We start from the raw sequence: 25,868 nt of genomic DNA on the forward strand, positions 1-25,868 counted from the left end.
TAGTTGATCCACCATATAAAACCTGTTATAGAGTGTCTACAAGTATCAGGCACTAACATTTAATCTTATTACAGACCTTTTTAAGATCATTTTAAAGCAAATTTAGGATGAGTTTTTGGATAAATCATGATTTTCTTATTCAAGCATTGCAGGTTTGGGCAAGTATTATTACAGTGTGTCCAGTTTTAGGTTCAAAGATTTGTGAACTTTCACACAAAAGCGCTCGACTCATTTTGACAAAAATAATTAAAAATTAATAATAATAATGAAATTAGACGAAAAATTTGGCAATTATGACCTCACACATTCAAAGTTTTAAAGTCTAACATTTATAAAATTGAAGACAGTTCGACTTTTTTTAAGACTTGCTGACACCTGGTTAAATAAGATTACATTTATCCCATCAAATCCTCTGGCACCAACATCTGGGGTGCTAATATTCATCGGTATCAGCAGGATGTCCTGCTCTGACAAGTATTTTTGTTGATGTTTCACATTTATTTAAAAATGTTTTTTTTTTAGAAAAATAAGTATAATTTTAATTTACTACTGATCCAAAATAAAGGCACATCTTAACCTGTGCATTAGTCGGAGAAATGTGATTTGACCATTAGCCTCCTGCACACGTTAGCAGGAAGAATAATACTATGTAGAGAATTAAAGAGCAGACTAAAGAGAAACGTGTTTTAATGATGTGATTATAATTTAATCTAACTAAAAATTATGTACACCCCTCATTTCCACAAGATGATTTAACTGTGTCTCTGCCTTTCTAAGGGACAGCTGATAACAGATCTAATAAACTGTGTGTGATTTGCTATGTTGAAGGTCACCTATAGTTTCAGGTTATAATTTAGTACAAATATCAGAGCACCCTTGTCCAGAGATGTTACAGTGCCCCCTACTTTTATATTATGAATTGCTTGTAAGTGCAACCTCTTGTTCAAATACTCACTCCATATCCACATTGTTATACAAATACTGTACTGCAGTTTCTTTTTATTACAGATTGTTCAGAATAACAAAGGCTTTACTGTACATCAATTCGTCCTTATCTTTTTGTTCCTCTTGCTTGAGATGAACTTGATGAACCAGAAAACAGAAAATACTCATCCACACACCTTGTAGCAGCATCAGACTACAGTATCACACTGCTTACGTTCAGCCACAGTACTGCTATGCACTCAGAGGTCCTTTGTCAGAGCTCACAGCCCAAAACACAATCAATGTAGTTATACATATGAATGGTAAGAACTGAAATATATAGCCAAATGTCACAGGTGTACGACAGCTTGTTAAAATAAGAGCTGGAATGAAAAGAGGACAACACAACTAACACAAAACATGTTGGCAAACTGTAGCTGGCACGCTCCCTTCTGGACTGCTGACTGAGAATATTAAATACTGAGGACCGAATACTCGAGGTGTGATCACTTTCTCAACACTGTCAAAGAATGTCCTCTTTGTTTTTATAATTCAGGAGCGTGATGCCGGTTGTAAATACTTGAGCAGCAGAGAAGTCCAAAAATATTTCCTCTGATATCACTTTTTGACGGTATGACACAGCAGAAGTATACATTCAGGAACCATGAAATTGTTTCATCCTGTTTGTATGCAAATATAAACTGTGTTTATTTAGAAGTACATGTCCTGGAAGAGGTTTTGTCCCATTTCAATGTAAGCCTCCTTCTCCTGTGCAGACATCTGTTCCACCAGCTCCGGCCTCTGGCTGACCTCTCGGTACGAGCACGGCCGGCCTCCGACCATCACCATCGGCTCATCCCCAACCTCCTCAAACTCATCATCGTCATCCTCCTCCTCGTCTGCCCGATGCTGAGCAGCAGCGGCAGGCGGAGGATTTGCAGGAGAGTCTTCATCTGATTCGCTGGTGTCGCTGTCGGAGTCGCTGGCATTAGCTGTGGCGGAAGCGAGGCCTTTGGTGGCAGCGCTCGCTCCACTTGCGCCTCCGCTTGCAACGGCTCTCTTCTCATGGATGAGCAGGGCGCGCATCACTTCCTCATTTTCGTCTGACTGGCCGATTCCAAGACCAGCTGCTCCGTCCTGGGCTCCGGGTCCAACTTCTCCATCTGTAGAAACAAAACCATTAAAAATATGAAGAACATGTACTAATAAAGTCATTTTTTCTTGAGGCCATTTTAGAAAAAAATGAAAATGTTTTTAAATTGTGCTATCAACCAGTTGGTTTCGCCCTCGTGGCATCATCAAGAAAAACTTTATTTAAACCCCATCAACTGGTATATATCATCTGTTTCCAGGCTCCAGCATCATTCCAGACAGATGCAGACACACCTCAGAGACAGGATGTTTGGAAGGCATAATTCATGCAATTTCCACAGGAATGGATTTTATTAATGAGCAGTCCTTGCTCAGTCATGCACTCATCAAGCCACTGATTATTTCAATTAAGCAATTATGGTTCAATGGGAGTCTGGCCAAGCCTGATTGCTGAATGCCCTTGAGTGGGGAAACAATGTCAGAATAAGATGCCTGGTGAGGGACCGCTCTGACAGAGGGAGATAACCTGGGTTGACCTGTAACAGTCTGTATTGACTACAAAGAGGTGGTCACAGAAGAGCAGTCAGAGGTGTGGGTCGGGATTGTGCTCGACTGTTTTCTGGAAAACAGCAAGCTTTACCACGAACAGGCAATTGTGATTAATGGCACTGAAATCAACACAAATGTGGCATTTCTTTGGGCTCATCAATACCAGTGTCTCTTTAAGAACAAGCCATTTTTACAGTATGGAGGACATTGGACTTTTTGGGAGAAAGCTACATATTGACTGGGTGTTCTGTCAGAAAACTTCACTTACGGTTCTTGAGGGCGTCCGGCTCGTGGTAGGCACCCTGCACGGTGCTCTGGGTCAACCACACAGGCCTCTCCTTCGGTGCCTTGCCCTCACTGGCCGCCTTCTGCTGCTCTTCGTGCTCCTCCATGCTGATGACCACATTCTGGGTGTACAGGTCAGCGTAGGAGGAGCCTTTGTTGGACCAAGCTTCACGGTGTGGGCCTGCGTTTGCCCCGGCTGCTGCAGCACGTTCACGGCTAGAGGACAGATTCAGAAAATAAACTTTAAACAATGATCTTCAACGGTTGGATTCTTACATGTGTAAACATGGAATAATTGAGAGTGTGTAATAAACTCAAGCCAATTCCACTGTGGTATAAACAGTTAATCGCTGTGAATATGATTACTGTTAACAGTGTTGAACTCCCATAACTGTTCCAGAGAGAAAGGTTGTAGTGCTCTCACTGTATGTCTTTTTTGGCTGATTATTTCACACTAAAAACATTAAATTGCCATAGAACTCACAATACCCAAGAAAATTTAAAAAATACATCATCCCTGCAGCACTCCCTCTCCTTAGCTGTCTCTCTGTGGCAATTATAAATTAGGTTTTTATCAGAAACTGACCTCTGTTTGAGGGCGGGAATCTCAGAAGGCTCAGGCTCCAGCAAGTCATGGGACAAGTTCACATCTTCGGTCTCACGTAGCAGCGCATAGATGGGTTCGATCTGCTCGTTGAAGCGTGCCACCTGCGTCCTGGCATCGGGGCAGACAGACTCATCCTCTTCTACCTCCGTCTGACAGAAGGTGCAGCGAAATGAACCTGTGGGTGAAGAACGAACAAGTAAGAAGGAGAACTTTGTAAGACTCAGACTGCCAACAATGACTCAAGAGATAAATGTATATCCCCCATTTATTGTTCCTAACAGTGTATGTACATTTTTAGAAGAACTGTGTTTCATATACAGTATGAAAATGCGTATTATAGGAGGTACAAAGTGTGCCCCAATAAACCCCTATACCATTTAGTGTGATTTGGGAGTGTTATGTAGACTACACACATCCAATTACCGACACTGTGAATTTGTTCCATTCTCCATTTTACATCCAGCTAAGAATCTTACTTGTATCCAATCGAGCAACCGCGATGTAGGTCATTTATAGACTAACAGTAGCAATACACGTTTACATAAAAGTGTAAAGACTGTCAAATCCCTGTACATTTACAAGATGTCTGTAGGTGACACACAAAACAAAAAACAACAGCAACAATAAGCAAACAAGCCATAATATGACAAGCTGTGACTAACCAAACCTTATTTTGGAAGTAGCAACTTCTGAAGTTTCTATTTCCAGATGGAGGGTGACTGACAGGGCTGTGACGTGCAGCATAAGCTGAGTGTCTTGTAGCAAGATGACAAATATTAGCCTACAGATGAATGACCTTTCACGTTTTTAGTTATTCCTGGAGTCTCTGCCAAACAAAACAATGACACAGACTTAACTTTATTTAGTTTACATGTGTCATATGCAGGGATGAACACACACGTTTGTGCTTTTTGGAGTAGCTGCACCTTCTTGTTGACGTCATATTTCATTTGTTGTACTTGCCCTGTTCAGTATTATCTCATGTTTCATTTTGTGAAATAAAGCTGAATGGATGTTGAGATGCAAGTGAGGAAAACTGCAGACCCTCAGGCTAGACCACGGGACCTAGTGTGCACTGCATTTGCTTCCTTGCAGTAAGAAAAGGGCATGTAAGGCCATCTGCTTCTTTGGCTGATTTCAGTTTCAATTATGGGAACTGTTCCAGCATTACACAGACCCCATGTCTGCCTTGTGTCTGTGTGAGAGGGAGAAAGAAAAGGAATGTGTGTGTGTGTGTGGAGAGGCCAAGAAGGAGAGAGTGCTGGAAGATGTGCCATTCGTATGTTGCTATTGTACATGTATGATTGAATGAAACCCACTATCGCTGCAGGGACATTGCATTTCAGGACACTTGTAAAGTAAATTCAAAGCATTTGGATGTCGGAGAGATAGTTTATAATACAAGTGAACAACACAGATCAGGTCAAAGAAAGTCTTCCATCACTGCATCATGGAAAACTGCCGAGTTTGCTTCACAATCACAAGAGAACGTAAACACAATTACTTTGCCTGTTAATTAAACCATGGCAGTAGTCTCCTGTTCAGTAATGAGACAAGGCACATGCTCCCACTGGTGCTCTATATCACAACCTCAAGTCGGGCTGCCCCTTAAATATCCTGATATTTGCATTCCTACAAGTTTAAAACATCCTTGGAGAGAGTGCCAACTGTCACAGATGGTTTAAGTCATGTTTTATGCACAAATAAAAAACCCAGCTATTTTTCAGCCGAAAGCTTGGTGGAACTACACGTCAGGTAGAATGAGGAAAAAATCCTACAAAAAGAAGAGTGTACATTCACATAGCCAAGTGTGAATATTCAGAGCTGGAGGGTTTCTGGCTCAACTTTGTGGGTCAGACTGAGCTGGAAGACCAGTAATGTCATTTCCCGTCTCAGTGCGGTAAAACTGAGTGTTGCTGGCCCTGAAGAAGCAACCGGTCCATCAGACTAGCACTATGTGAGCTCCAGGTATTCCTTTTGTCAGCCCCTGTCAGGGTGCAGGGTTACTGCCTCCGCAGCAACATTTGATAACAGTTGACATATGTTGAAAGTGGAGACAAGTGCAAAGGATTTGGCAAGACGATTATAAATGCATCACAGGGAAGATGCCGACGGTCTCGAAACAGTACCTGGAAGCTGTAATTTACACTGGCTATTAAATGTATTTATCCAATATGGAAGTATTGTGCATTCTCTTTCCTTACATTAGTTTTATTTGGAATTTAGGGCTTTTTATGACCCTAAAAATATGGATATGCCCATAGTCCTCTGTTTTCATTTTAAATAATAAGTAATAGTTAAACACGTCATTCTTCTACTTTAGACGAGCATTTGTGTGCTCTTCTTCACAGTTTAAACATTGATTGGAAAGAGAAAGATCTAAATTTAGCTGCATCTTAACATCCTTTGAAAATGTTGTCTCTGGTGCCCTCCAGTGGTTTAACTTTTCATTCATGCTGCAGTCAAGTACTTCAGGATCAAATGATGTCCCTATTGGGTGTAATCAGTGATTGTGGGTCAGATCAGATCAGATCAGATCAGATCAGATCAGATCAGAGGTAAAACAGGCTTGAAACTTTTAACCAGAGGGCAGCAAAACACTGCCTGGTACTAAGTTAATATTTAAATAATGAACATTTAGTGGTTTATTGGTAAGGGAACGGAGATTTTTCAAGGCTTGTGTAGCAAAACCTCTTGCATTACTGACTTGTAATCAACCTTCAGGTGGCAGACAACGTGTGAATGGTGCCTTTTTTCCCTGATAGAGTCAAGAATAAATGCAGTTTATGAATGAACACAGTTCAGAGAAAAGGCTCTCCTAAAAGTCTGGATTATACACAATCAACTGCAATATTATTCTGCACCACCATTCCCAGAAATTCCAGGTAGATGACTGGCAGGAAATTAAATTCATGCCATAGTCTTATACACAGACCCCATAAAATGATCAATATATTTCAGCATCTGTTAATCAGGAAATCTGTTTTTTCAATCAAGAGAAAACTGGATACTTATTAAGCAGCTGTTTGGAGGATTACAACTTCCGTACATATTGCTGTATTGGTTTCATACTGACAGTAGTTTACCATTAGCAAATTAATTTCTTCAGGCCTTTTAAAACAAGTTTTCTATGACAACATGGATGCTGCATATATCCATCTACTCAAGTTGTGAATGATTAAAACATAAGCATTTGGTGACTCAAAAGAGATGGTCATGCCTTGTTTATGCCTAGTGTGAGCTTACCCTAATGCCATGGTTATTTAGCCTTACCTTCCCTTTAATTCTTCATTTCCTCACCAACAGTTGACAGATATTGAGATGACATTTCAACACTCTTTGACTAATCTACAATTCATTTTTCTGCCTAGGACAACTGCACAACAGAACTGCAATCATTTGACTGCGTCACCCCAGTGTCAACACCACCAACGTGTGCTACAACTGAGATAATTTATAGAGGTTTACCTGTCATGGGGTCAAACAGTTGGTTGGCTTCTAGGTCAGTGAAGGTGGAGAAGCAGCAGGGGCACCTGAAGGAGGCACGGTTGGTGGAGTCTCGCTCATCCGTCTCAATGCGCCGGCGCATGTGATCCAATTTATACTTGACCACGTTGACCAGTACCCTAAAAAAACATCAGGTTGTTATTGACATGGGAGGACAAATCTTTTTTAATGTGGACAACAAAAAATGAAGTTTTTCTTTAAAGTGAAGATCATGTGCCACCTGGTAACTATTCACTTACATGTTATTTATTGTAAGGCTCTAGTGTTGTAGTAGTTAAACCAAAACTCTACCTGTAACTGGGGGGAAGTTATTGTGTGTTACTGTGTCTAACCTACCTGTAATTGATAAAGTAGTAGTTGTGCCGTGTTGTCTTGCCATCAGGAGCCGTCTCCACTCTCATGCGGCACTTGACAAACTTGTCTGCCTTCAGGGTGTTGAGTACTGAGCGCAGCTGTTTGCGGTCAAACTTCAGCAACTCCAGCATGTCCTCCTCACGTACGCATGGGTTGCGGATCAGCACATCCAGGGCCAAGGCATGTTCCACTCCATAGAAACCCCTTACGACCTGCTTGGCTAGCCGCTTGAGTGCAGCAGGGACCTCGGTCAGAAGCTCCGGTTCTATCATCTTCACCTATGGAGAGAGATGAGACCTCTTGTGTAAAGATCTGAGACAGCAGGCAGGAACTTAAGGGGAACAAGGTGGGGAGAGGTGCCAGATACATCATGATGCATAAATCAGTAGGTAGGCAACTTAATCAAACAAAGCTTGTGAGGAATATATGGTTAAATTCAGAGGTAGCATGAATATAAGGAAACTACTCAGTACCTGATCTTACTTTATCCTTTCCTTAAATGCATTATCTCTGCCTTTAAATTTATATCATCAAGTCCTGGTGTTTTGTGCTTACATACACTCAGGGTTGCCAGATTTGACTACACTGCCAGACTGGCTGTTGGATAGTAGCAACACAACTTAGCTTACCATTAGCTAACTCTAACAAAAGTAAACAAAAGAGATTGAGGCAGCATGTTGGCTGTACTTACTGGTGAGGATACTTTAGTTAATGAGTAACATATAAATTGCTTTACCAGTCAGTCGTTAGCTTTACTTATAGCTTCCCTATGTTACCCTACGCTAACTTAGCAAGCATGAAGTTAGCTAGCTAGTTTGCAGAAAACCGTTAGCCACTTAATGCCAACCTTACCCGACACTCTTTAACGTTATCTTCCGCTAAAGTCACCGCCTCCTTAAGCCATTTCAGAGTACGCTGTCTTTGCCTTTAATAAAGACATCTATAATTCGCCTGAAACATTTGCCCTTCTCAGTTTTTAAACTGTTAGGTAAGCTAGCATGCTTCCTGACTTATGCTGAAAAGACAACCCCGGAAACAAAACCAAAAACTGCAACAAAGGTTTTCGTCATTTCCAATGGCCGAGCTATGAAATGTGCTCTCACTAGCCAATAGAAACACAAGGAATGTTGATTGATGTTGATGTTGACGAATAGCTTTGCTTCCTCTCCGTTGCCTTGTAACCAATCAGATTCGACAAATAGATACTCGCAGGCGGGGTTTTCACTGTTTTCTTCCGGGACGCCGCTGTCACCAGAAAAATGGCTTCTCTTGACAGGGTAAAAGTATTAGTTTTAGGAGATTCTGGTAAGTTAAGTACCATTTTCTAAATTCCGACTTTTATATAAAAGTGTATGCTTATTTGTAAAGGCATGTGTTTACTCTCGGCACATGTCTTCCGGTTTGCAACCCTTTTAATCTTCAATTAAGGGACTTCAAACTCATGACAGAAGTCTGTTGCTGTGGCTCATTGAACCTAGCTACACACCTGACGCAACATAATTGTCGTGTCTGTTGTTGAATTGGGGTTAAGGGCCGGGAAGTAATGCTTGATTCATTACATGTTTAATTTTTTAGCATTACATTTTCACCGTGGTCGCTGCTGACCCAAGTAGTGCATTTGCGTGTAAGGAGACTGCTTAGTTTAAGACGCCAATCGACACCAAAAGTTGAAATTTTATAGAAACATATATGCCGAATAAAAGAGGGACTCCCAAAAGCCCGATAGAGATATTTACTGATGCTGTATATGGTATATGCTTTGATGGAAACGAAAGGGTATTTTAAACTGACGTGTTTTTTCAATGAAGGTTTGTTGTCATATTTAAGTGATCCACGTCTTCATTGCCTTGTAATCAGCAGTAGTGAATTTATAGAGCTAGTCCTATATCAGGACTGAAAGCCAAAATGTGTGTCCTTGTAATTCATATTGATCGCATCAAAACTGTCAGTCATCCACCCACCTTTCTCTTTTGTTTTGCAGGGGTTGGTAAGTCCTCTTTGGTCCATCTGCTATGTCAGAATCAGGTGTTAGGAAATCCATCGTGGACTGTTGGTTGCTCTGTGGATGTTCGGGTAAGCAGATCAAACCCTTCAATGAAATAAGCTCTAAAATGATACTTCTGGCCTTCTAAATCAGCCTCAGATACATTACATACATACTTCATATAGCATAACATTACTGCATTATTTACTTCTGAGTGGTTTGTTTATTTTTCCCCAAGGATCAATAAAATCTTAACATTTTACATCCTAATGTATTAAAATAATTGAATAATTATTCACCCACAGGTCCAAGACTATAAGGAGGGAACCCCGGAGGAGAAAACCTACTACATTGAACTCTGGGATGTCGGAGGATCGATTGGCAGTGCCAGCAGTGTGAAAAGCACCAGAGCCGTCTTCTACAATTCAGTTAACGGTGAAGATGATTCTGTGTGATTATTAAATATGAAACAATTATGATTGCTAGTATTTACTTCTGGATTTTTTTGTTCTTCAGGAATTATGTTGGTTCACGATTTAACAAATAAGAAATCCTCTCAGAATCTTTACCGCTGGTCACTAGAAGCTTTAAACAAGGATTCGTCTCCAACAGGAGTTATAGTCTCAAATGGGTATGTAGACATGTGTATTTATGTACATTAATTATTTATTTATTTATATATTTATTTATTCAGTGTTTATGCTCAGATTTGCTCAGACACTGACGCAGTTGTGTAAATTCTGATATCTTTTCCTCTCTGCAGGGACTACGATAGAGAGCAGTTTGCTGAGAACCCGGTGCCTTTGCTGCTGATTGGCACAAAGTTTGACCAGATCCCGGAGAACAAACGAAGTGAAGTTCTCACTCGGACAGCCTTCCTGTCTGAAGACTTCAACGCAGAGGAGATCAATCTTGTAAGCCAACATTTGTTTATTTCTACTTGCTCTGACCTTAAGCCTCTTTCAAACATGAAAGCTGTATCATCGCTGGCTTCATTAAGGTGTTTTGGTCCAGCCTTTTGGCTTTAAAACAGAGGTCTCTGTTACAGAAGTGTTCCATAAAAACATTGTTCAACTATAACAAGACAATTAAGGCTGCAAGTGCTCGAGGGGTATTTGACATCTGGTACATGAAAGAGAGAGAACAGTGTCGGAAAATAATGATCTGAAAGACTAAAGTGAAGAGTGACTGTTTATATCTCGGTTGCTTAATTTCTGCGTATTATGAGCACGTTGAGGGAGACTTTTCCTTGATTCTCACTAATCCAAGCAGCCCTGTAGATCCCCCAGTAAATTATCCAAACATAAAACTGACGTGATGAAATGTTAGAACATGCTTCAAAGATATAGTGATGAATGGAAAACAGGATAATTATGGATCAGTGAAATGGGAAGTAAACTTCAATATTAAATTTGTATGTAGGAGATTGGCAAATATGGTATTACCCCTAAACCCATCCTCATTTGGTGTATAGAAAGAGCTCTCTAATTCTCAGAAATAGAAAAATACATATTCATAAATGGATTGAATAGAGCTACAGCGGCCTTATGTGCTATAACTTTTTTATTGGAAAAACATTCAGAAAAAACAAAAAAACAAAGAGACTTCTAGTTACACTGTAGTCACTATGTGTATGGTATGAACATGTCTTCCTTTGCTGACATCTAGTGGTAGTATTAAAGAAGACCTCATAGGAGACCGATACAGATTTCTTTTTTTTTTAATTTTCTCTACAAAAAAACCCCACATGTGATCAGAACCATCTGAAAGAAGCTCTAATCACACTCACCACATGATGTTTCAAGATTTCCCCTGAGACAGAAGAGACTCACTTTCTCTGAGGTTTGTGGCTGAAGTGCTACTGTGTTTTCCCAGGACTGCACCAACCCCAGATACCTCGCTGCAGGCACCTCAAATGCAGTGAAACTTAGCAGGTTCTTTGACAAGGTGAGAAACCCAGAGTCCTGTAATGTCACGTACAGTTTATTTCCTGTTTCTTTGTTATGACCAAGAAGGAGATGTATACACGTAGACTCTCGCTGGTGTGGTTTTAATGAGGGGAGCTGAAAACTTTACGTTTACCACATGGACAAATGTTTTCAGCCTTCTCAAATCTGAAAGATATTTGCTGACATTTACATTTATTATTTATTGCACAATCATTTAGTATATATGCAGCGCTCAAATCATAGGGTTATGCGAGAAAATAATATTTTGTTGGCAAATTGAGTTTCATCGTGAATATGACAGTATATGACAGTCCAACATGGCAACTTTTAACTATATCAGGTAGGCGTATTTCTTTTATAACATGATTATGTAAAAATATAACCAGTACTTTCAATGATTATTCAGTATGTGTTTTTTGTATTTAACCAGACTTTAACCTCCCAATCTCAACCTCTCTCCTAACAGGTAATAGAGAAAAGATATTTCACAAGAGATCCAAGTCAGGTGAGCCAGTCTTTATTTCAGGCATAATAAAAATAACATCAGCAAATACAACATCATAATTATTTTGGTAAAAAGAGTGAAGAGTTTTTAAACTGAGATTTTAAGGTCAACTGTTTCTTTCAAAATAGCACATTTCTTTCACTTTCTCTGCAGATGACGGGCTTCACAGACAGAAAACGCTTCAACTTCAAAAGTTTGCACTATGACTGACATCAGTGGTCTGTGGCTTGAGTGTAAATGCTTTTGGGCTTGTACACCACAAGCAAACCATCACATTCATAATCAGACTTTCTATACCTGCTCCACTGCCCCTCCGCCTACTGTTTTTTTTTTCACTGCCATTTCTTCTTAAATCAAAGTCATTTTTTCACCTGCTATTATATGAAGACTTCAACTTGTGCTGCAAAACACTGAATTGTAGCATGATACAGATGAATATGTACATAGTTGCACAGGAATTTTACAAATGAAAAGCTTTAGCGAGATAATGTGAAAAGAAATGCTGTAAATTTAAAGTTTTAAATTCCCCAATACAATCATTTGTGCTTTTCTTTCCACATGCAGAACATTCACAAAACCCAAAACTAAGACCATTAATTCCCTCTAAATGTTTGCTTTACTAATCCATGTTAAGTAAGTAAGTGAAGAAAGGGAAGTATTCTTGGCCTATGAATGAGTGGCTCATGCAACATTCCTCTTTCCTCTTTCCCTTCATCACTTCCTTAATCCAGGGGATAAAGGCATTGACTTTAGTGAAGACATGGGGGTACTTGGGATTATTACAATCATCTTTAAAGGTGAAAGCTGTTATACCCTGAGGCTTGCTGTTGCAGATGAGTGGTCCGCCAGAATCACCCTATGAAAAAGGCAACAGAAAGATTGAGATTACCTGTTTTTCATGAATAAAGGAAAACAGTTTTCTCCATGTTTGAAGCGTTATTGATGTATTTTGTTGTATATTTACCTGGCATACCCCTCCCTCCTTTCTGGTGAATTTGGTGCATATCATGTGATCATCATCAAAGTATTGTTGCCATATCTTTCTGCACTCAAAGGGAAATTGCACCTTCTCCGTGTTCTCCTTCAGCACAACTGAGGCGGGCTTGTCCTGTCCAGTTTTGCCCCATCCAGCCACGGCACATTTAATGTTGGCTGGGATTTCCCCCTTTTTCTTCGGGAGTCCAATAGTTTTCACAAACTTATTCAGCGTGGCGTTCTTTTCTAACTGTAAAAGAGAGCAGAGGAGGACTGGAAATCACAGCAGTTTGCTTCTTTTGTTGTTTTAACAATGTATCTGTAGGATAATTCAATGTGTGTTCATTTCCTCTTAAAGCAACATTGAGGTTTTAGCTAAAGCACTTGGACCCCACATCCTCACCAGCTTCACTGCAAATGTGTTAAATCACTTTGTGCAGCTTTAACTCTACAAAAGACACGAGAAACTGAAACTGAGATAATAGCATCAACTACATTATACAAACTACTTTACACAGATATTAATTTAAAACTACATAGTTTTATTTACCTTCAGTAACATGATGTCATAGTCAAACTTTCCATTGTATTTTGGATGTTTAATGTACTCCGCCACTTGGATCCGTTGTTGACTTTTCTCTTTCTTGCTTATGTCATGTGCTCCAAGAACCACCGTCATTTTTTCTCCTTTTCTGACAAACAAGGGAACACATGTAACGATGAACAATGTAAAAACATTTACTTGTCAATCAATCTTAGCACTTAACATTTTGAAAGGGACTGAAAACATTAATGATCCAATATAAGTCTAATTTAGCCACACTGACTTTGAGGTACAAATGAAAATATCTCTTTTTCCTATATTATAATATGATATATGAATGACATGACATTAAACTATTAAAAGCAAGTAGGGAATATTTTGCAAATGACAAGTAATCAGTAATGGTAATAGAATAATTATCTTACTGTTAATAAGTAGTGCCCATTAGGATTTTTAACTGATTGTGACAAAAAAATCTCTCTTCCTGAACTCACTCTTCGCAGTGTGCAGCAGTCAGGACAAAGTCCTCCCGAACAAGTATCCCTCCACATTTGTGTCCATTAACTTGGAGTGATGCCATGTAGGGTCTGGAATGAGGCTTTGCAACTCTACCATGCACGATGCCACTCTCAGAAGCCCCTTACATGACGAGAGAAGGTACATTAAAATGCAGAATACAAAATGCAAAATCCTAAACGGTCAAATTATTAGAAAGATGCTTTATTCCAACCTATTCTATAGCCATACAAAAGGCTTCAAATTCAGTTATCGTTTATAGTCATTTCCATCTTACCAGTAGGGGAGAGCAGCTGAAAGAGGAGTATTATGCAGTATGCGTGGATCATGGTCGTCGGATAGAAGTAAATGCTCATCGGTCTGGCTGACAGCGCTCTCCCCGACCACCTTTTGTAGTCAGCCTTCCACCTCACACAACGGAAACTTCGAGGGCTGGTGTCAAAATCATTCTTGCAAACCAGACATGAGATCACACCTCGCAGCATGAGTGAGACGCTCCTATAAAACCATACAAAACTGTCAACTTGTCACTTGAGTTGGGGCACATACAATCAGCAATAATCTAAATGTGAAGCACTCCACTGAATTGAGTTTCATTGTGAATATGACAGTATATGACAGTCCAAAATGGCAACTTTCACTGTCAAGTAGGCATATAGATACACGGATCAGTCACAACATTAAAACCACTGACAGGTGACGTGAATAACATTGATCATCTCATCACAAAGCAATGTTCTGCTGGGAAACCTTGGGTTCTGGCATTCATGTGAATGCCACTTGACACGCACCACCCTTCCAAACACTGTTGTGGACCAAGTACACCCCCTCATCACAACAACACTACCTGATGGCAGTGGCCCCCCAGCAGGACAATGTGCCCTGACACACCGCAAGCACTGCATAGGAACAGCTCGAGGAACACAATAAAGGGCCCGAAGGTGTTGACCGGGCCTCCAAATTCCCCAGGTCCCAATCTGATCGAGGATCTGTAAGATGTGCTGGAGCAGAGGATCCACTGTAAAACGCCCTGGTGCCAGTCACCACAGGACACCCTCAGAGGTCTGAAGTCCATGTCTTGACTGGTCCGAGCTGTTTTGGCTGCAAAGGGGAACTTTCAAAATATTAGGCAGGTGGTCATAATGTTATGCCTGATCGGTGTATATATTTTTTTAATAAATGTTAGGCAAAGATTTTTTAACAAGATTATTTAAAAATATAACCAATATTTTATGACATACAATAAGAAAATCATTTCATTTCTCGTATCATTGACTTGCAATAAGTTCTTAACCTGTCTTTTTTAGTACAAAGTTCCCTTTTTCAATGTACATATGTGTTTTTTGTATTTAACAAGACTTTAACCTCCCAATCTCAACCTCTCTCCTAACAACAGGTAATAGAGAAAAGATATTTCACAAGAGACCTAAGCCAGTCTTTATTTCAGTCATAAAAAAATTAACATCAGCAAATACAACGTCATAATTATTTTGGTATAAAGTTTCTTTCTATGCCTCCGCCACCACCTCTCCGCCTACTGTTTTATTTTTCACTGCCATTCTACTTAAATTAAAGCCATTATTTCATCTGCTATTATATAAGGACTTAAACTTGTGCTGCAAAACACTGAATTGTAGCATGATACAGATGAATATGCAGGAATTTTAGAAATTAAGAGCTTCAGCGAGATTGTAGTGGCCATTTGACGGAAAATCAAATTAACTAAAACTTATCAAAATCAAAGAGGGCCACTTCGGCACCATGGGGGTGAATCGTACGCAGGCAAAGAAGTCACGTCCATTCAAAGTTCGTATATTCTTTCCGTTAATTTATTTACTCCAAAACAAGCAAGCAATACAAAGAAAATGAACAAATCCTGTTTCTTGCATGCCTCTCTCGCGCTGGTAAAAAATCATTTGCCCACCCAGGTGCATTCTGGTCCTCCACCTGCGTTCCTACATATATAACCTCCAGTGCCCAGTGTTACCCAATTTACAAAGAAAACAAAACTAAATAAGCCAAACAAAAGGATAATATTTACCCTAAGTTATTAATAATAGAAAATAGTGTCATGAATTGAATCAAAATAAAACTATACTGATCAAACATTATCAATAACAAATTAACAATTAAATAGCTCCAACAGAGATAATGTGAAAAGAAATGCTGTAAATTTAAAGTTTTAAATTCCTCCGATACAATCATTTGTTTTTTTCTTTCCACGTGCAGAACATTCACAAAACCCAGCTTAATGAACTCTTTTTCAAAACTAAGACCATTAATTCTCTCTAAATGTTTGCTTTACTGATCCATGTTAAGTAAGGAAGTGAAGAAAGGGAAGTATTCTGGGCCTATGAATGAGTGGCTCATGCAACATTCCTCTGTCCTCTTTCCCTGCATCACTTCCTTAATCCAAGGGATAAAGGAATTGATTTTAGTGAAGACATCAGGGTACTTGTGATTATTACGATCACTAGCGATGAAAGCTGTTATACCCTGAGGCTTGCTGTTGCAGATGAGTACTCCGCCGGAATCACGCTACGAAAAAGTCAACAGAAAGATTGAGATTACCTGTTTTGCATGAATAAAGGAAAACAGTTTTCTCCATGTTTGAAGCATTATTGATGTATTTAGTTGTATATAATGGTACATGTACTTGATTCAGGTTTACCTGGTACATCCCTCCCGCCTTTCTGGTGAATTTGGTGCATATCATGTGTTTATCAAAGTATTGTCGCCATATCGTTCTGCCCTCAAAGGGGAATTGCATCTTCTCCCTTTTCTCCCTCAGCACATCAGAGGCGGGCTTGTCCTGTCCAGTTCTGCCCCATCCAGCCACGTTACATTTAATGTTGGCTGGGATTTTCCCTTCTTTCTTCGGTAGTCCAATAGTTTTCACAAACTTATTGAGCGTGGCATTCTTTTGCAACTGTAAAAGAGAGCAGAGGAGGACTGGAAATCACAGCAGTTTGCTTCTTTTGTTGTTTTAACAATGTATCTGTAGGATAATTCAATGTGTGTTCATTTCCTCTTAAAGCAACATTGAGGTTTTAGCTAAAGCACTTGGACCCCACATCCTCACCAGCTTCACTGCAAATGTGTTAAATCACTTTGTGCAGCTTTAAAGTGAAACTCTCGCCAAAATGCAACCTCGGCTTATTTTGTGAATGTACCTGAGTCAAACCTTCGTGCAAAAGAATAATTATGACGAAAAACCCACTTTTAAGATATACCGTGTTTTCGTTTTCGGGTCAAAATCATTTTCAATGGTGTGCTCGGGGCAACTTTATGGTAGCATCAAAATCGCTATTTTTAAAACACTAAGAAGACTCGACACAACATGAAACTTTGCTCGTGGTATCACCAGGGTCTCTTTGAATAACTCACGTTTGCAGTCACTTGTTCGCTCCCCACCGTCCTTGCCAGTCGAAATGCGTCATTCCCCGAGTGCAACATAACATGGAGCTTTCCACCTTTAATCTCCTCCATGTTACATCGCACTCGGGGACACATGTTCATGTTGTGTCGAGTCTTCTTAGTGTTTTAAAAATAGCGATTTTGATGCTACCATAAAGTTGCCCCGAGCACACCATTGAAAATGATTTTGACCCGAAGACGAAAATATGGTATATCTTAAAAGTAATTCAAGATATCATTTTGGCGAGAGTTTCACTTTAACTCTACAAAAGACATGAGAAACCGAAACTGAGATAATAGCATCAACTACATTGTACAAACTACTTTACACAGAAATTAATTTAACACTACACAGTTTTATTTACCTTCAGCAACATGATGTCATAGTCAAACTTTCCATCAAATAGTGGATGTTTAAAGTACTCCGCCACTTTGATCCGTTGTTGACTTTTCTCTTTCTTTTTTATGTCATGTGCTCCAAGAACCACCGTCATTTCTCCTGGTCTGAAAAACAAAGGAACAAATGTAACAATGAACAATGTAAAAACATTTACTTGTCAGTTATTCTTAGCACTTAACATTTTGAAAGGGACTGAAAACATTAATGATCCAATATAAGTCTAATTTAGCCACACTGACTTTAAAATACAAATGAAAATATCTCTTTTTCCTAAACTATAACATGATATATGAATGATATGACATTAAACTATTAAAACCAAGTAAGTAATCTTTTGCAAATGTAGTAATCGATAATAGTAATACAATAATTATCTTCCTAAATACAAACTAAAGAAGTAGTGCCCATTAGGATTTTTAACTGATTGTGACAAAAATATATTTTTTCTTGAACTCACTGTTTGCAGTGTGCAGCAGTCAGGACAAAGTCCTCCCGAACAAGTATCCCTTCACATGAGTGGTGTCCACGAAACTGGACTGATGCCATGTAGGCTCTGGAATGAGGCTTTGCAACTCTGCCATTCATGATGCCTGTACTGCTACACCCGGTGTGACTCCTGTCCTATACCGGGATTCACAGCCAGCTACACTGCTCTCTGACTTTGCATCCTCCAAGGAACAGGCAGGAGTTGTGGTTGGACAGGATTTAACGCCAAAAAGTGTGAAACTGAAAACAGACATAAAATACAGAAAAGCATTGATTAACAACCGTTGTACTAACACAGTTACACAGATCTTGCCAAATGCTACGAACAGTTTGCACTCTAACAATGATAAATAATAGTTCACTCACTTATATCGCCACTACAAGGGCTGCGACAGAAACAGTTGGAGGAAGAGTTAGCAGAAGCAAAAGCAGAAGAGCAATTTCCTGTTATCACTTCCTGTAAAGGTATTGGCTGATCAGACTATGGGAAAAACACATAAATAAACGAACTATGCTCTCTAGAGGCCTGAAAATACTACTGCAAATGCAAATACAAACAGTAGCTGCCGCTTTTGTCAACTCTGGAGCATGTTGAGGTATTCCTTCTGCCATCGAACCCAGAAAGTGTCAGCAAGAACTTGAACTCTCTTCCACTGATGTTTAAACATGTCAGCTTTGGTGAAGTCTCCAGGGGGAGGTGAGAGTGCACCAAACATCTGGGTGAGTAGAGTTGAGGGGGTTAGGATCAGAGGAGCTTCTGGGTCAGAGGAGACAGGCACTAAAGGTCTTGCATTAATAATAGCTGTAACTGCAATATCATTTAATAATCAAAGCATATGAGTAGTGTGATTAAAAAGGTTGGAATTCATTTAAGAAGTTAGTATAACAATGTTAAAAGCAATCTAAAAATTGTTATATGTTTATTGTTTTATTAGAAAGATGATGTATTCCTGAAAACTGTCTAAACCAGCATTTATGGGGTTAACAGCGATTGGCCGGAGCGTCAGGTCTCAGGTGTTTCAGCACGGTCGAGGGGGAGGGGACACCTCAGGACAGGCTAGAAGAGAGCGGGCAAGATGTAGCTAAGGAGTGAGCCTGACCCAGAGATTTTCTGAGTCATGTTGTGAGTTAGAAGTGCACAAACCAGTGTGTAATGTGTGTCTTATGATTGTCTGCACGACAACCAGTGAGAAGAGTGACAAGCTGCATATTGAGAAACGGGAGGAAGTTCTACACGAACTTCCGAGACTGTTTAGTTTTGTGCTACTGCTAATGCTAAAGCTAACGCTTAGCCACCTGGAAGTATAGGACTGAGTTAGTTCATTACAAGTGAACTGACAGTTCAAGTTGATTCCCTCAGTCTACAGATTGAGGGGTTTATCCGCTGTTTTCGACCTGAAGACAGAGCTTGAAGCAACCAGGACTTTGCCGGTGAGTTCTTCTGGAAACGTGGAAGGAGAAAAGAGAAACCGACGGAGTCCGTGTTGAGATGCTGATCTGTGACTGTTGCAGTAAGGACAGACAGGAACATCAACTCAGGTATCATCCATCGGCCATTAAGTTTGGGCCACAATGAAAACGAGCACAGCATCAGGCCTGCTACTTTATTTTGGTTTTGTAATACTTTTAGTTGCCGGCTTTAGATAGTGCATTAGTGTGTGTGTGTGTGTGTGGGCCCACAAATTGTGTTTAAGTGACTTTGAACTTGGTAAATTGAGGGTTTCTGAACTTATCCATACTGTACAGTGTTTATAGTGTTTTCCTGAAGAAAAGGGACATTTTATTTTGAAGGTTTAAGAAAAGAACAGTCATAATTTTATTTAATTTTATTATTTCATTGGAACTGGTGATTTTCTTAAGTAAATAATTGAGACTTATTTTTCTAAAACCTTGTGTGTGTTACTTTATTACTTACCTGGAAAGAGGTTATCCTTTCATTCTGAGAGAGACCTATTGAGACCCATTTGGTTAAAAATCTCCTATTAAAACTATAACTTAAGAAGGGTGAATTCATAGGTAGGTTAAAAAACATTTCACGTGTGTACTTTAAAAAGAAATCCAAGATAATAATTAAAACTGAGTTAATCAGGGTTAAAAATATTCGATAAATATCTTAAAAGAACCCAAAAGCCCTGCCCTTATCAATATGACTACTGAGGGGAGCGCTACAATAAGAAAATGGGGGGTCAGTCTGTAAACGTTCGGCTGGCAAGTCTGCCATGATTTGCTGCTCCTCTCTGCCTCGTAGCTTCCTGCAAGTCACACATCTATGGATAATGCTGCTAATACACCTCTTGGCTCCTACTATCCACAAGCCACTTGCTCTGACAGCTCCCTCAGTAAAGTGCCTTCCTTGATGCTTTACAGCCACATGATGATGACGGATGAGCAGTGTGGCAACGTGATGCTTGCCTGGGATCAGAAGAGGGTTGGCTTCATGACTTGACAACTTTGACTCTGCAAGGCGTCCTCCAATCCGCAGTAGGCCATTTTCATCAATCACTGGATGAAGCTTGTGAAGAGAACTGTTGGAGGACAGATCTCGTTTTGCCATGATGCATTTCATTTCTTCTGAATACACTTCGTGCTGGACACATCTGATCACTGTGCGTTCTGCTTGACTTAAAGCTTCATCTGTGAGACTTGTCTTGCAGAGGTGCCAGCCTGCACAACTGGTGTCTTCTCTAGATTTGATGAAGGTGAGCTACTGCTTTGATTAGGGATGTCCACTTAGAGAAGCGCTCAAAGCGTGCTGAACCCAAATGAGTTGTAGACACTGTCGTGGCAAGCACTGTCACATTAGAGTGACTCTGGGTTAATGAGTTCAAATGGGCCGTGCTCTCAGGCTGCAAAAGAAACGCTGGCCCACATAACCACGCGGTGCTGGTGGTGACCTTCCCTGATGCTACAGACGGAGAGCCATGATGGGCTGGGTTGCGCTCTGTTGAGACATATCTCCACTGGTCTGGTAGGAAAGATTGCTTGATTCTCTGTACACGATTGTTTACATATACCTGGGATCTTCTGTGCTGATGGTTTATGTATCCTAACACCACTTTACTGTCAGTGTAGAATGTAGTTGTGTCTATTTTCATGTCAAGTTCTTGGAGGAAGAGTTAGCATCTGAGTGCTAAAAACATTTCTCTCAGCACGGAGCAGAAGAAGAGCAACTTACTGTTACCATTTCCTGTAACTAGGTATTGGCTGATACAGACTATGGTAAAAACACATAAATAAACAAACTATGCCCTCTAGAGGCCTGAAAATACTACTGCAAATACAAATAAAAACAGTTCCAACACAATGCCGCTCTCAGAAGCCCCGTACATGACGAGAAAATGTAAATTAAAACGCAGAATACAAAATGCAAAATCCTAAAAATCAGTTATAGTTTATAGTCATTTCCATCTTACCAGTAAGGGAGAGCAGCTGAAAGAGGAGTATTATGCAGTACGCGTGGATCATGGTCGTCGGATAGAAGTAAATGCTCAACAGTCTGGCTGACAGCGCTCCCCCCGACCACCGTTTGTAGTCAGCCTTCCACATTGCACAACGAAAACTTTGTGGGCTGGTGTCAAAATCATTCTTGGAAACCAAACATGAGATCACACCTCGCAGCATGAGTGAGACCCTCCTATAAAACCATACAAAACTGTCAACTTGTCACTTGAGTTGGGGCACATACAATCAGCAATAATCTAAATGTGAAGCAATCCACTGAATTGAGTTTCATTGTGAATATGACAGTCCAAAATGGCAACTTTCACAATGTCAGGCAGGCATATATATATATACTGTATTTTTTTTAAAATAAATGTAAGACAAAGATTTTTTAACATGATTATTTAAAAATATAACCAGTATTTTATGACATACTATAAGAAAATCATGTCATTTCTTGTATCATTGACTTGCACCAAGTTCTTAACCTGTTAACCTGTCTTTTTTTAGTACAAAGTTCCCTCTTTCAATGTACATATGTGTTTTTTGTATTTAAGAAGACTTTCACCTCCCAATCTCAACCTCTCTCCTAACAACAGGTAATAGAGAAAAGATATTTCACAAGAGATCCAAGTCAGGTGAGCCAGTCTTTATTTCAGTCATAAAAACAATAACATCAGCAAATACAACGTCATAATTATTTTGGTAAAAAGAGTTTAAGGCCAACTCTTTCTTTTAAAATAGCACATTTCTTTCACTTCCTCTGCAGATGACGGGCTCCACAGACAGAAAACGCTTCAACTTCAAAAGTTTGCACTATGACTGACAGCAGTGGTCTGTGGCTTGAGTGTAAATGCTTTTGGGCTTGTACACCACGAGTAAACCATCACACTCACTATCAGACTTTCTATACCTGCTCCACCGCCCCTCCGCCTACTGTTTTTTTTTTCACTGCCACTTATTCTTAAATCAAAGCCATTTTTTCATCTGCTATTATATGAAGACTTCAACTTGTGCTGCAAAACACTGAATTGTAGCATTATGCGGATGAATATGTACATAGTTGCGCAGGAATTTTAGAAATTAAGAGCTTCAGCGAGATAATGTGAAAAGAAATGCTGTAAATTTAAAGTTTTAAATTCCCCGATACAATCATTTGTGCTTTTCTTTCCACATGCAGAACATTCACAAAACCCATCTTAATGAACTCTATTTCAAAACTAAGACCATTAATTCTCTCTAAATGTTTGCTTTACTGATCCATGTTAAGTAAGTAAGTGAAGAAAGGGAAGTATTCTTGGCCTATGAATGAGTGGCTCATGCAACATTCCTCTTTCCCTTCATCACTTCCTTAATCCAGGGGATAAAGGAATTGATTTTAGTGAAAACATGGGGGTACTTGGGATTATCACAATCTTTTGGAAAGGTGAAAGCTGTTATACCCTGAGGCTTGCTGTTGCAGATGAGTGGTCCACCAGAATCACCCTATGAAAAAGTCAACAGAAAGATTGAGATTACCTGTTTTGTATGAATAAAGGAAAACAGTTTTCTCCATGTTTGAAGCATTATTGATGTACTTAGTTGTATATAATGGTACATGTACTTGTTTCAGGTTTACCTGGCATACCCCTCCCTCCTTTCTGGTGAATTTGGTGCATATCATGCGATCTTCATCAAAGTATTGTTGCCATATCTGTTTGCACTCAAAGCTGAATTGCATCTTCTCTGTGTTCTCCCTCAGCACATCAGAGGCGGGCTTGTCCTGTCCAGTTCTGCCCCATCCAGCCACGGCACATTTAATGTTGGCTGGGATTTTCCCTTTCTTCTTTGGTAGTCCAATAGTTTTCACAAACTTATTGAGTGTGGCGTTCTTTTCTAACTGTAAAAGAGAGCAGAGGAGGACTGGAAATCACAGCAGTTTGCTTCTTTTGTTGTTTTAACAATGTCTCTGTAGGATAATTCAATGTGTTTATTTCCTCTTAAAGCAACATTGAGGTTTTAGCTAAAGCACTTGGACCCCACATCCTCACCAGCTTCACTGCAAATGTGTTAAATCACTTTATGCAGGTTTAACTCTACAAAAGACACGAGAAACTGAAACTGAGATAATAGCATCAACTACATTATACAAACTACTTTACACAGAAATTAATTTAACACTACACAGTTTTATTTACCTTCAGCAACATGATGTCATTGTCAAACTTTCCATCGTATTTTGGATGTTTAATGTACTCCGCCACTTGGATACGTTGTTGACTTTTCTCTTTCTTGCTTATGTCATGTGCTCCAAGAACCACTGTCATTTTTTGTTTTTTTCTGACAAACAAGGGAACAAATGTAACAATGAACAATGTAAAAACATTTACTTGTCAATCAATCTTAGCACTTAACATTTTGAAAGGGACTGAAAACATGAATGATCCAATATAAGTCTAATATAGCCACACTGACTTTGAGGTACAAATGAAAATATCTCTTTTTCCTATATTATAATATGATATATGAATGATATGACATTAAACTATTAAAAGCAAGTAATGGTAATACAATAATTATCTTACTAAGTACAAACTAAATAAGTAGTGCCCATTAGGATTTTTAACTGATTGTGACAAAAAAACTTTCTTCTTGAACTCACTGTTTGCAGTGTGCAGCAGTCAGGACAAAGTCCTCCCGAACAAGTATCCCTCCACATGAGTGGTGTCCACGAAACTGGAGTGATGCCATGTAGGCTCTGGAATGAGGCTTTGCAACTCTGCCATTCACGATGCCACTCTCAGAAGCCCCTTACATGACGAGAGGAGGTAAATTAAAATGCAGAATACAAAATGCAAAATCCTAAAAATCAGTTATAGTTTATAGTCATTTCCATCTTACCAGTAGGTGAGAGCAGCTGAAAGAGGAGTATTATGCAGTACACGTGGATCATGGTCATCGGATAGAAGTAAATGCTCAACAGTCTGGCTGGCAGCGCTCCCCCCGACCACCTTTTGTAGTCAGCCTTCCACCTCGCACAACGGAAACTTTGTGGGCTGGTGTCAAAATCATTCTTGCAAAGCAGACATGAGATCACACCTCGTAGCATGAGCAAGAGCCTCTTATAAAACCATACAAAACTGTCAACTTGTCACTTGAGTTGGAGCACATACAATCAGCAATAATCTAAATGTGAAGCACTCCACTGTATCATACACCGTCTGTTTCTGTGTGCCTCTACATGTGGGAATTTAGTTTCATGTTACAGCTAAAATCAACTTTTTTTAATTCAAAATCTCTGTAAATTTTTAAAGTTCTAGATTTATGTCATGTCTACTTGCGCAATCTATCAAAAAAAGTATCAAAAAGGTCCATATTTACTTTAGATAATCAAAAATATATATTTTTTCATCATAGGCTACAGTTACTCTCAACAAAGACAGCTCAGGTTAAAGGAAAATGAAAAACTGTGAAAAGGCCACATTAACCACAATGTGAGCAAAGGTGTTCACACCTCAAACATTGACCTACACGTACATAAACCGCTCATAGTGCTGTTTTTTCCTGTCTAGAATTACTCTATGTGGTTTTCCAAAAGACAGACTATAAAAGTTTGAGTACAGTTTTTAAATTTAGTATTAAAAGAGGGTGGAAACAAGCAAAATTGTTTTGCTTGCCATAAACTTAACCTGATAAACTAAGAAATGGTCTGTAATGTATTAGATAGATAGATAGATAGATAGATAGATAGATAACTTTACTAATCCCAGAGGGGAAATTAGGTTATGTGGGAGGGTTATGATATACTTGGCTACACATTCAGGAAATGTAGAAGAATGATATCTGATTATCCATTCAGAAAAGTGATTTTTATAAATTATCATGACTTGAGTTTTCATTAAATATCTTAAACAAAAGAAAAAACATTACAAGTGAGCTCTAGGCCTTATATGCCATATGCCCACTGTGTCTACTGACCACTAGATGGAGCTACAGGGATTTTGTGGCCAAAACACATGTATGACAGAACATTAGCAGCTCAGCTCATACAGCCTACTTACCTCACATCTGGTACTGCAACATATTGAAGTTTATCGTGATGGCTGTGATCACATAAATGAAGATTTAAACTCCCAGTTGTCTGTGTAGTCATCTCTGTTACCAGTCAGTACAATGGCAGGTCATAAAAAACAGTCCACCTGACAGGGTTCAGGGGGGGACAGGGTTCATTTTACTCATACAAATGAGAAAAAAACCCCATCCATTTGAAGGGATGTTTTTGTGAAATATCCCATTAGTGCTGGGTCAAGTTAACTCAGTATTGTGTCTGTGCTGTGTTGACCCCACTCTGGGA

General features: G+C 39.5%; 5 protein-coding genes and 1 long non-coding RNA gene across 6 annotated transcripts; 2 read left to right on the plus strand and 4 right to left on the minus strand.

The window, feature by feature from the left end:
- Positions 1-967: 967 nt before the first annotated feature.
- Positions 968-8,420, minus strand: gtf2e1 (general transcription factor IIE, polypeptide 1, alpha). Its single transcript, XM_084362119.1, has 6 exons — positions 8,171-8,420; positions 7,301-7,596; positions 6,926-7,083; positions 3,437-3,632; positions 2,834-3,066; positions 968-2,087 (listed from the first exon to the last, which is right to left on the minus strand). The coding sequence occupies exons 2-6, from the start codon at positions 7,588-7,590 to the stop codon at positions 1,636-1,638; spliced, it is 1,329 nt and encodes a 442-aa protein (XP_084218245.1). The 5' UTR covers positions 7,591-7,596; positions 8,171-8,420; the 3' UTR covers positions 968-1,635.
- Positions 8,421-8,518: 98 nt separating this feature from the next.
- Positions 8,519-12,357, plus strand: rabl3 (RAB, member of RAS oncogene family-like 3). Its single transcript, XM_084362121.1, has 8 exons — positions 8,519-8,623; positions 9,300-9,391; positions 9,608-9,737; positions 9,819-9,933; positions 10,066-10,216; positions 11,178-11,249; positions 11,718-11,756; positions 11,910-12,357. The coding sequence occupies exons 1-8, from the start codon at positions 8,578-8,580 to the stop codon at positions 11,964-11,966; spliced, it is 702 nt and encodes a 233-aa protein (XP_084218247.1). The 5' UTR covers positions 8,519-8,577; the 3' UTR covers positions 11,967-12,357.
- Positions 12,358-12,361: 4 nt separating this feature from the next.
- On the minus strand, positions 12,362-14,120 carry LOC311262592 (mast cell protease 1-like; the record flags this gene model as incomplete). The annotated part of the gene is made up of 5 exons (XM_084362120.1): positions 12,362-12,612; positions 12,721-12,981; positions 13,282-13,423; positions 13,770-13,914; positions 14,069-14,120. The coding sequence occupies 5 exons, from the start codon at positions 14,118-14,120 to the stop codon at positions 12,376-12,378; spliced, it is 837 nt and encodes a 278-aa protein (XP_084218246.1). The 3' UTR covers positions 12,362-12,375.
- A 1,299-nt stretch (positions 14,121-15,419) lies between these two features.
- On the minus strand, positions 15,420-18,511 carry LOC311262375 (mast cell protease 1A-like). Its single transcript, XM_084361714.1, has 5 exons — positions 18,461-18,511; positions 18,066-18,334; positions 17,574-17,712; positions 16,463-16,720; positions 15,420-16,329 (listed from the first exon to the last, which is right to left on the minus strand). The coding sequence occupies exons 2-5, from the start codon at positions 18,191-18,193 to the stop codon at positions 16,093-16,095; spliced, it is 762 nt and encodes a 253-aa protein (XP_084217840.1). The 5' UTR covers positions 18,194-18,334; positions 18,461-18,511; the 3' UTR covers positions 15,420-16,092.
- Positions 18,512-19,482: 971 nt separating this feature from the next.
- On the plus strand, positions 19,483-22,439 carry LOC311262376. The gene is made up of 3 exons (XR_014623239.1): positions 19,483-19,633; positions 22,135-22,173; positions 22,305-22,439. It is a non-coding gene; the product is annotated as an uncharacterized lncRNA (long non-coding RNA).
- Positions 22,427-24,496, minus strand: LOC311262374 (mast cell protease 4-like). Its single transcript, XM_084361713.1, has 5 exons — positions 24,416-24,496; positions 24,177-24,324; positions 23,713-23,854; positions 23,154-23,414; positions 22,427-23,020 (listed from the first exon to the last, which is right to left on the minus strand). Exons 1-5 carry the CDS (start codon positions 24,471-24,473, stop codon positions 22,853-22,855), a joined length of 777 nt encoding a protein of 258 aa, XP_084217839.1. The 5' UTR covers positions 24,474-24,496; the 3' UTR covers positions 22,427-22,852.
- Positions 24,497-25,868: the final 1,372 nt, after the last annotated feature.

Source organism: Pagrus pagrus, assembly GCF_965226575.1.
Source record: "Pagrus pagrus genome assembly, chromosome: 9".
NCBI lineage: Eukaryota > Metazoa > Chordata > Actinopteri > Spariformes > Sparidae > Pagrus > Pagrus pagrus.

Excerpts from the sequence above, each read along its gene's own strand:
- gtf2e1 (XM_084362119.1), bottom strand. The coding sequence starts at position 7,590 with ATGATAGAACCGGAGCTTCTGACCGAGGTCCCTGCTGCACTCAAGCGG. Across the intron at positions 7,084-7,300 it reads TACTACTTTATCAATTACAG|GGTACTGGTCAACGTGGTCA; the intron begins GTAGGTTAGACA and ends ATGTTTTTTTAG. Across the intron at positions 2,088-2,833 it reads GCCGGACGCCCTCAAGAACC|ATGGAGAAGTTGGACCCGGA; the intron begins GTAAGTGAAGTT and ends TTGTTTCTACAG.
- rabl3 (XM_084362121.1), top strand. The coding sequence starts at position 8,578 with ATGGCTTCTCTTGACAGGGTAAAAGTATTAGTTTTAGGAGATTCTG. Across the intron at positions 9,392-9,607 it reads GTTGCTCTGTGGATGTTCGG|GTCCAAGACTATAAGGAGGG; the intron begins GTAAGCAGATCA and ends ATTCACCCACAG. Across the intron at positions 11,250-11,717 it reads TTAGCAGGTTCTTTGACAAG|GTAATAGAGAAAAGATATTT; the intron begins GTGAGAAACCCA and ends CTCTCCTAACAG.
- LOC311262375 (XM_084361714.1), bottom strand. The coding sequence starts at position 18,193 with ATGAATGGCAGAGTTGCAAAGCCTCATTCCAGAGCCTACATGGCATCA. Across the intron at positions 17,713-18,065 it reads ACTGCTGCACACTGCAAACA|ACCAGGAGAAATGACGGTGG; the intron begins GTGAGTTCAAGA and ends TTTGTTTTTCAG. Across the intron at positions 16,721-17,573 it reads ATGACATCATGTTGCTGAAG|TTGCAAAAGAATGCCACGCT; the intron begins GTAAATAAAACT and ends TCTCTTTTACAG.
- LOC311262374 (XM_084361713.1), bottom strand. The coding sequence starts at position 24,473 with ATGACCATGATCCACGTGTACTGCATAATACTCCTCTTTCAGCTGCTC. Across the intron at positions 23,415-23,712 it reads ATGACATCATGTTGCTGAAG|TTAGAAAAGAACGCCACACT; the intron begins GTAAATAAAACT and ends TCTCTTTTACAG. Across the intron at positions 23,021-23,153 it reads AGGAGGGAGGGGTATGCCAG|GGTGATTCTGGTGGACCACT; the intron begins GTAAACCTGAAA and ends ACTTTTTCATAG.